Source organism: Moschus berezovskii, chromosome 3 (genome assembly GCF_049115385.1).
Source record: "Moschus berezovskii isolate FMDL1 chromosome 3, NW_MosBer_1.0, whole genome shotgun sequence".
Classification (NCBI taxonomy): domain Eukaryota; kingdom Metazoa; phylum Chordata; class Mammalia; order Artiodactyla; family Moschidae; genus Moschus; species Moschus berezovskii.
Genome location: NC_142462.1, coordinates 121,671,488 through 121,680,987, shown reverse-complemented (window position 1 = coordinate 121,680,987; position 9,500 = coordinate 121,671,488). Strand labels below are relative to the sequence as shown.

The window sequence follows — 9,500 nt, the reverse complement described above, 5'->3', positions numbered from 1 at the left end:
ACTAAGATTCCCACGTGCCACGGGGCAACTAAGCCTGTGAGCCACAACTAGAAAGTCCGTGTGCAGCAGGCGAGACCTAGTGCAGCAACCTGCCCCTACCCTCCACCCCTTGCCAAAATGCTATAAAGACTCCAGAGCGAGAACAGCTGAGTCTAACAGATGTTAAAAGAACTTATCGGGCTCCCCTCATCTGACTAAAGCAAGAGCTTCATGTGAGTCAGCTCCCTGACTCCCCACCCACCACCCCACCCTTTCCCCAGCAAGTCTCCCATCAGGGAGGTGACTTACCTCAGGCACTGGGACATTCCAAAAGAAAAAAAAAAAGGATCATTTAAACAAGCCTTATCAGAACCTCCATCCTTGGAAGACTTAACCCTCCCCTGTGCCCCTGCCCTTTGTTAAGCTGGTATATAAACTTTTACCTTGTGCTGTATGGGGAACTATTCTCTCTGTGGAAGTCCTCCTGCAGGCATAGTAAAAATTTATCCCGTTAATCTGCTGTCAATTAATTTGCTGGGACTGGTAACCCGGTCCTAAACTGGTAGAGAACAAGTGTTTGCTCCCATCCGTAACTCACCACCTACTCGATATCTCAATTTGATTGAAAACAGGCATCTAAGACTCACTCTGTCCCAAACTAAACTCTGATCTTCGAACCTCTACTCGTTCCTACTGGCTGTTCTTTCCAGACACAGCCAGGATCTACCACTTCTCACCAGCTCCCCGTCACCACTTTCTTTCCAAGTCACAGTCTTTTCTTGCCTGGGTTATTACAACAGACCCCTGCCTGTCCTCTCTGATCTGGCCCTGCTCCACTTTGGGCTACTTGCAGCACAGCAAACAGAAAGATCTCGTTTGAATGATCAGATCACGTTTCGGCTCCAGGTCTTCTCACAGGCCCGAGAAGAGCTGCCTGTGTTCCCTCACCCCCTCCTTGTCTCCCCCACCCCCCAGAACACCAGGCAGGCGCCCACCTCAGGCCCAGGCACCTGCCGTCCCCTCCGCTTTGAACATCTTTATCAGGAAGTACTGCTTCACCTCCAAGGTTTCCTTTTTTCAGTCTTCTTCTTTTATAAATGTTGATTCTGACCATTTTAATTATTTATTTACTTATTTATTTTGGCCATACCATGAGATACTCGGGACCTCAGTTCCTCGACCAGGGATTGAACCCATGTCCCCTGCAGTGGAAATGCAGAGTCCTAAGCACTGAACCAGGGAAGTCCCCAAGTTTTTCTTCAAATGTCATCTTCTTAGTGAGACCTTCCCTGACTAAGCGGTTTTAAAATGGCAGCATTTACAGTCACTCCTGGGAAAGATTGGGGGCAGGAGGAGAAGGGGATGACAGAGGATGAGATGATTGGATGGCATCACCGACTCAATGGACATGGGTTTGGGTGGGCTCCGGCAGTGGGTGATGGACAGGGAGGCCTGGCGTGCTGCGGTTCATGGGGTCGCAAGAGTCGGACACGACTGAGCGACTGAATTGAACACCCGCTCCTTCTCTCCTTTCAGGCTGTTTTTCTCCATTGTACTTGCTGCCACCTCATATCCTGTATAATTTATGGTTTGTTTCTCTCCACCAAGGCAGGGATGTTTGTTTTGCTCGCTTTGTATTTCTAGACCCTGGAACAGTGCTTTCACGTAGTAAGCCCTCCATAATACTTGTTGGATGCAAGGTGAACAAATGACTGTGTGAGAAGTAGATCCCATCCGTGGGCTTGAAAGGGCAGTTCTGTAATGCTAATTAACCTTAATTTTGCACTTGACCTTCTCCTGTCCTCCCCTGGAAAACCCTGATGATATACTGTGTGCAGTGGTGGGCCCTGGGAGAACAGCAGTGAATAAGGTAGAGCTATGTCCTGACTTCAGAGTTTAATTCTCCACTGTTTGGTTTTACCCTGTAACAGTGAATCTCTCTTAAACAGAGGACATAATGGCCTGTTATCAGGAGCATAACTGTCATCTGAGCATCTTCACAGAGGTAAAAACGCTTGCTGACTCTTACTGGTCACGTCTACCTTTGTGTTCAGTCTGGCTTTCTGCTTCACCTAGGTCCCTGTAGTCATTTGGGGTTCACACCCAATAATTGGGGGTTCACACATGCTTTCTTGCTTTCCTGGCTTGGAAATCTTTAGATAATTTTTCTTAGTATCGAAAATGAAATACTTCTTCCTCCCAACTTTCCTGTATTTGTGAATATACAAAGTTGAGTTGCACGATAATGTATGTCCTCCATATATAATGAGGTCTTTTGGCAATGTTTTCAATGTATGCTCTTTTTTTGCCACACTGTGACCTGAAATGTCTTGCTTAACTGGATAATGTTATCCCTGAATTAAGACTATTGTAATCCACTGGCATCCCCACTTCCTGCTCCAGGTCAGCCTTCGTATTATATTTAACGTAAATATGTATCATAAATATAAATTCTACAATATTGGCTCTCTTAATTTGCTCTCTCTTTGCCAACTGGAGTTCTCAGCTCTACTTATACTCCACCTAATTCTGAGGAGTACATGTTCATTCTCAAGTGCCCTCACTCCCATCAATCTGAATCTTACACTTTCTTTACAGTCTGGCTAAAATATCCTTTCCTGAGGTATTTTTTGGGGGGGAACATCTTGATCCAACATCATTTCTTGATTCTAAATGCCTTAGCAACTCACATGACAGTTCATGCTATGCCGTGTGTGTTTGTATATTGCTTGGCTTTGCTTATAATTTCTGCTAAGAAAGCTGAGTGCCAAAGAATTGGTGCTTTTGAACTGTGGTGTTGGAGAAGACTCTTGAGAGTCCCTTGGACTGCAAGGAGATCCAACCAGTACATTTTAAAGGAGATCAGTCCTGGGTGTTCATTGGAAGGACTGACGCTAAAACTGAAACTCCAATACTTAGGCCACCTCATGCGAAGAGTTGACTCATTGGAAAAGACCCTGATGCTGGGAGGGATTGGGGGCAGGAGGAGAAGGGGATGACAGAGAATGAGATGGCTGGATGGCATCACCGACTCGATGGACATGAGTTTGAGTGAACTCCAGGAGTTGTTGATGGACAGGGAGGCCTGGCGTGCTGTGATTCATGGGGTTGCAGAGTTGGACACGACTAAGTGACAGAACTGAACTGAATGTAATTTCCTTTATCTTTCTTTAAAAAATGCCCACATTGTTTTAATATGAGGTAAAATCAGTAATTTGATAAGTGATTTAGGGATAAAGTTAACTTTTGAGATTTAAATGGTTAAGCAATTGTAAATTAGTGGTCTAGATGGAAGCCTTGTACCATGGACTATGAATATCTGTCCGGTATAAGACAGATGGAATTGTTATATTAGCTTATAGTTACATCTAAGATGCATGGGGCTTCCCAGGTGGCTCAGTGGTTAAGAATCCACCTGCCAACGGAGGAGAGGCAGGAGACTCAGGTTCAATCCCTGGGTCGGGAAGATGCACTGGAGAAGGAAATGGCTACCCACTCCAGTATTCTTGCTGGGGAAATCCCATGGACTGCCTGGCTGGCTACAGTCCACAGGGTGGGCAGAATCCGATAGACTTGAGCAACTCAACACACGCACTCAGATGCATAACTTGCTTTTGCCGTATTATCATTTATTCATGCTTTTATTTGGGCACACATGATTGCTTTCTATGTTTTGATTTTCTCACTCCAGTATTCTTGCCTGGAGAATTCCATGGACAGAGGAGTGCGGCAAGCTACAGTCCATGGGATCGCAGAGGCAGACACTACTGTGCGCCTTTCACTTTCATCCTTTAATATGTGAGGAACGGAATGGTGATTTAGGAAAGGCCAATGGGTTAGACTGTTCCAGTCTCTAGGAACACAAAGCAAGCAACTAGTTTTTAAAAATCTTAGTCATTTAAAAATTAAATAAAATACTGAAAGCATGATTCCGTTAGGCTTTTAACTCGAACTCATAGGTGACCATCTTCCCCGCCCCGCACGTGAACGAACTCTCAATACGGAATCTCAGTTTATGTGGGTGAGGGGGTTACTTTGCCCTATAGCTGCACCCTGTTAAAAAAAAAATCGGAATAACCTTCACTGTCAGATAAATCAAAAGGGCGACTGTATCCTAAGTGGAATAGTCCTAACTCCTCTGGGTCGAGACAGGCTCACCCCGTGATTTTTTAATACTTGAAAAATGCTGGAATCGTAATACTTTGTAGAGAAGTTAGCACGAGGGACATGAACGGCACTCATCCTTGATAAGTGATTTTTAACGCTGACACGTGCTTGGCACTACAAACACAGGAAAGGGTCTGAACAAGGCGCTCTGAATGAGGAATTTGAAATAATCCTGACTTCTCTCTTTCCCAGGGCTTCTAAGGCGATGGGCGCTGCTGGATCGACTAGCCAAAGTCCAGTGCGACCCGAGTCGGGCCAAGCGGCCGAGGGGCGGCAGCAGACAAAAGTAGCGGGCAGGGCGCTCCGCTCGGCTCGGGGGACGGCGCAGCGGCCCCGCCGGAGCGCGGGAGGCTCGCGGCTCCTCGCCCGAGACCAGCCGGGCTGGAGCTGGGGCCGTAGAGGGCGTCGGGCCGGCAGACGGGGCGCCTCCCGCCCGCCGGCCGGCCGGCCGGGGCCTCCGCTGCGCGCGCGGGGAAAAAGAGCGCGGCGGTTGAAACCGTTACCACCTCCGAGTTTTGAACTGGTTCAAACTTGGCTTTCGGCCCCGCCCCGCCCCTCCGGCCCGGGAACGCCGAGGCGGCGGTTCCCGCCAAGCGTCGCGAGCGCGCAGTCCCGCCCTCCGGCCGGTTCCCGCCACCCCGCCCAGCCCGCCTTCCCGCCCGCGGTTCGGGGATTCGGGCTCCGGAGGCCCTTCTTCCCCGAGCGCCGGCCCCGCCGCCTTCCTGAGAGGCGCCGGGCGTTCGGCGAAAAGAACAAAGAGCCGGCGCGGAGCTTCCACTCGGGCGGCAGCGTCCCTCAGCGCCTGCCCGCCCGCGCGCACGCGCCGCCGGCCCGGCCCGGCCGAGTCCCGCGGGCGCCTCTGCGTGGGGCTGGCTCGGCGCCTCCGAGCCCGGCGGGCCCTGTGATTGGACGGGAGCCCGCCTCGCGTCCCGCCAATCGGGGCGGCGCTTGGTTGGACGGGGGGGGCCAAATAAAAGCGATGGCGATTGGGCTGCCCGGTTTGGCGCTCGGTCCGGGAGCGTCCGACACCCACTGGGACGCAGAAGGCGGTGGAGCCCCGGCGGCGGCGGCGGCGGCGGTGGCGCGCGGGAGCGGCGCGCGGGAGCGGCGCGGGCTGGGGCGCGGGGCGCAGGTAACGCGCCGCTGTCGGGCCGGCTGGCCGGCCGGCCGGCGGGGCTCCGGATCCCGGCGTGGGGCGGCGGCGGCGGGACATCCCCGCTGCCGCTCCGCCGGTCCGGGTAATCCCCCCCGAGCGGGCTTTCCCGGGGCGCCTCTGGGGCTCGTGGGGGCGAGAAGAGCGCCCTCCTCACCCCGCTCGGAAGGGGCTGTGGGTCCGGGCCGACCCGCGCGACCCCCGCGGGCGGGCTGTGTGGGAGCCAGAGAAACCTGAGGCGGGAGCCCGGGCGGGCGCCGAGCGGAGGGCTGGGGGCGCTCCCCTCGCGCGCCCGCCCCTCCCGAGGCGCCGGGGCCGGGCTGGGGGCGCTCTGGGGCCCGGGGCGGGCCGGCCGCCCGAGCGCCGGTCTCCTTTGTGTGGAGCGGCGCGGCGGCGGGAGCGCCCGGGTGGGACGGGACGCACACAAGTTGATGGGACCTCGGCGCCGAGTGCGCACTCACAGACAAAGGACGGACTGTGTCTCGGGGGAGCTCGGCGCGAGCCCGGGGCAGTGACACCGGGGCCTGACAGCGGGCGGGAGAGGGGGCGTGGGGAGCGGGCGGCGGGCGGGCTCGGCCCCACGCCCCCTCCCCGCGAGCGCGCAGGCTCGGCCCGGGGCCGCGGGGGCCGGGACGGCGCGCGGAGACCGGACTCGGGCGGCCGCGCTCGCTGACATTTCCGCGGAAAGCCGCCCCGGAGCCCCGCGTCCCCGAGCCCCGAGGCGGTCCCCGGCCGCCTGCGTCTTCTCGGCGGGGCTCTCCGTTAAGTTTGAGGGGAGGGTCGCGCTGTCCTGCCCCCCACCTCCCCGGTTTTGTTCGTTGCGGAGTGCTTTCCGTCGAGTTCCCGCCTCCTTGTGGGCCCTCCACCCCCATCTCCGCCCCCCCAAAAGTCGGTGCTTCAGGGTCACTTTGTGAAGAACGGGAGGGATCGAGAAGCGCGGTATTTTGGAAAACTTGGTGAACTCACGCCTGGTGAATCCCCACTTTCTGAAGAATCATCTTACAAAAAAAAAAAAAACAACTGTCCAGGGTGTTTTGGCCAACTCGTGTGATACAATTGAGACTGGCGACAGGTGCTAACGAAATCAGTTGTCATTTAGTGAGGAGAGAGTGTTCCCCAAATCCTTAGGGGATGAACGGGGAAGAGATGGTAGAAAGAGTTGGTCCAAAGAAAACGCTTATGCTAAATGTGTGTTTCGATGGCATGGTTAGCAATTTTTCATTAATTGGACTTGTTTTCCGTGAACAATAGCTTTGTTGAGTCAGAAGAGACTGGCTGCAGAAATGTTTGTTGCCTAAGAAATCGAACGTGTGCTGTCCGCAGTTAAGCTAAACTTCCTTTGTTTGTCGCACAGGATCTGTAAAATTTTAGTTCATTTGGAAATAAAGATGTCTTTGGTATTTAAAAATGTTTTAAATGCTGCAGGGTTTGCTTGCTGGGTTTTAAAAGTCGTTATCAGCTTAATTTTGTGGCGTTTCAATGGCACATAAAATATTTAAAACAGCAGTTTAGAAAAGCTTTAAAAAAACACTAGTGCTAACACAGGTGAATGGAGTCTATACTTCTAGGGGGGCTTGAGATCGAGCGGGTGGGAGCCTAACCCTTAGATCACTAGGGAGCTAGGGGGGTTGGTTGTGGAGTTTATTTTGTATTACTCTTTTTAGCAAATATTTTATGTTTGGAGATAAAATGTAGAGCAAGTGTGTAATCCTAACTATTGATCATTTTATTTGCAAAAAACGAAAGTGTTCAAGATACATTTTAATTTCTTTTTCCTATTCCCTAAAGTTAGGAATAGATAGGGTTCTAGTCTTAGATATAAAGAATCCTATTCTCTTTTTGGAGGTGTGTTAGAGAATGTAATGTTTAAAGTCCCGGAAACACTTAGGAAAATGGCATCTTAAATACTAATTTTGTGGAAAGTGAATGTATTCAAAGGAATGAAATTTAGAAACACTTAGGCACTCTTGCATTTGTTTTATCTGTTGATCTAATGTGCCGCCTTCTATCTTAAGGTTTCAAAAAAATGGAGACAAAGAAATGTAGTGTAAAAGTTTTTATTATACATCTTGCAGTGTTTGACATCACTGAACTGACATTCCAGGTGCTGTTCCTAAGTATTGTCTACATTTATATTAGTTGTTCGCAATTATATGTTAAAAAGTCCTACTGATAATCTTGCCAATTGTTATGAGATGAGCTAGTTATGCAGATTTTGGCAGAAATTTGAATCTTTTAGGACACAAAATTCCAGTTTTCCCCATCTTGTGTCCATTATATTTGATAATTACTATCTTTGTACTTGCCACAAGATTTTGTTTGAAAAGGTTTTGGGGGGAATTGGTTTTAAACTTTTTGTGTTTGAATTGATAGTGTATTTAGTTTAAGTAGCAGTGATAAAAAACCACACTTGTTGATTTAGTGTAGTTAGGCAAAGAAAAAAGCTCAAATCCGTTTATACCAGCTTTGCCTTGCATGCATACGTAAAAGTGGTTATCTTTGTGTTGACCACTAAAAATGTGTAGGCAGATTTCCCCAGGTCACATGGAGGTTTTCCAGGATATCCCCCATCCTTTGAGCTGGCATGCTCCAGGAGTCTGAATTAGTTTCTGACTTGGTCTAAAGAAGTGATTAAGAAAGTTGATCTGCTTGTAAAAAACTAACAGCAAGGAAAAATCCTATGACGATCTAATGAATTGTGGAGTCAGCTGGAAATGATTTATGGATCTGCCTTGCAGTCTTTATGTCCATACAAATGAAGAAAACATTTTCTGTGAATAATGAAGAATTCTACGTGGGCAGGTGAAATGTGCAGTTTGGGGAGAGCAGGAGAGGAACAGCTTATTAAGTTCGGAGAAAGCCTCACCTGCTGCAGGCCTTCTGTGTCTCTTGAAGGGCTTCGTTGGTACCTTTACTATAGCCTGTATCCAGTTGAAATCACTTCTGGTGCATCCCTCCCTTCACTCTGAAGTGCCTTGAGGCTCTGTCTGAGTTTTCTTTGTGCACCTGAGTTGCAAGAGAGCAGGGAATAATAGTTGAATGAATAAAGGAAATCCTGAAAATGTAGGGAAATATTTTGACAAAGCAACTTGCAAAGCAAACAGGATATATTCATGTTGTGAAGAGCTTTGGAAGGTATTTTTCTAACTGAGCGGCAGTGGTTACTACGAAAAATAGTTATCAAGGTGTACAAGTTCCATGGTTTCTTCTAGTTATTAACTCTCTAAGATAGTGAAAATCGGATATACTTTAGATGTAACTGTTGGTTTTTGTATTTGATATTTCAGGCAGCGAGAGAGACGCTTGATGGATCATCTGGATATACCTGGCATATAGTATCTGCCTAATTTGTGTTGAAGTTGATCAAGTCGTACCGAAATTTAGGGGACGACTTTTGATTAAAAGATAATAGGAGCCAAACAATCAAAAAGGGTTTAGTTACCATTAATGAGTTGATTGGAATAACTTGAGCTAGGTTTTGAAGCTAAAACTGAAGAAAGTAGTGTTAGTGTAATTACAGATTATTTATTGGGATGCTCTTCATCATTCTTTTAAGATGATAAATGTAGTTGTAAATCTAATATCTCAAAAGGCATAGCTGATAAATTTGTAAGATGGTTACACTGTTTTTGTCTTGCCATTGCCCCGCTATGTGCAAAAATGTGATGAAGTGAAAAAAGAGACATTAATATTAAAGAGCCTACTGTTTGCCAGATACTTCATTCGTTTGCTTGGTTTGTTTTTTATTGTGGTAACATTCACATCAGATGCTTTGTTTTTAATTCTTGTGAAAACCACCTTGCGCCCATCAGCAGAGGTTTGGATAAATGAAACATGTCGTATACATACAATGGAATGTTCAACTATTGAAGGAATGACATTCTGACACATACTATAACATAGGTGAAACTTGAAAATGGTATGCTAAGGAGAATAAGCCAGGCACACAAGGAAACAATTTTATGATTCCATTTATAGGAGGCAGCTAGAACAGGCAAATTCACAGAGACAGAAGGTAGAACAAGGGGTTACCAGAGGCTGAGGGGAGAGGGGAATGGAAAGTTAGTATTTAATTGGGACAGATCTGCTATTTGGAAGGTGAAGAAAGCTCTGGACATGGAAGGTCAGCATTCTGAATGTGTTTAATGCCACTGAATTGTGTGCTTAAAAATGGTTGAGATGGTAAATTTTACATATATTT

At 48.7% G+C, this 9,500-nt stretch overlaps 1 protein-coding gene across 7 annotated transcripts in view; it reads left to right on the top strand.

Moving 5' to 3' along the window:
• The first annotated feature begins 5,110 nt into the window (after positions 1 to 5,110).
• The window catches only part of EZH2 (enhancer of zeste 2 polycomb repressive complex 2 subunit), a 57,306-nt gene continuing 52,916 nt past the window's right edge, over positions 5,111 to 9,500 (top strand). For 6 of the 7 annotated variants that reach the window (XM_055421447.2, XM_055421444.2, XM_055421449.2 and 3 more), the window contains exon 1: positions 5,147 to 5,278. Coding sequence is in view for 1 of the 7 variants with exons in the window: in XM_055421442.2 (XP_055277417.1) it covers positions 5,126 to 5,278 (153 nt within the window). In the remaining 6 variants the exon portion in view is untranslated. Of the gene's footprint in view, positions 5,279 to 9,500 lie in introns of all 7 variants that reach the window. The other variant, XM_055421442.2, reaches the window with a different exon arrangement.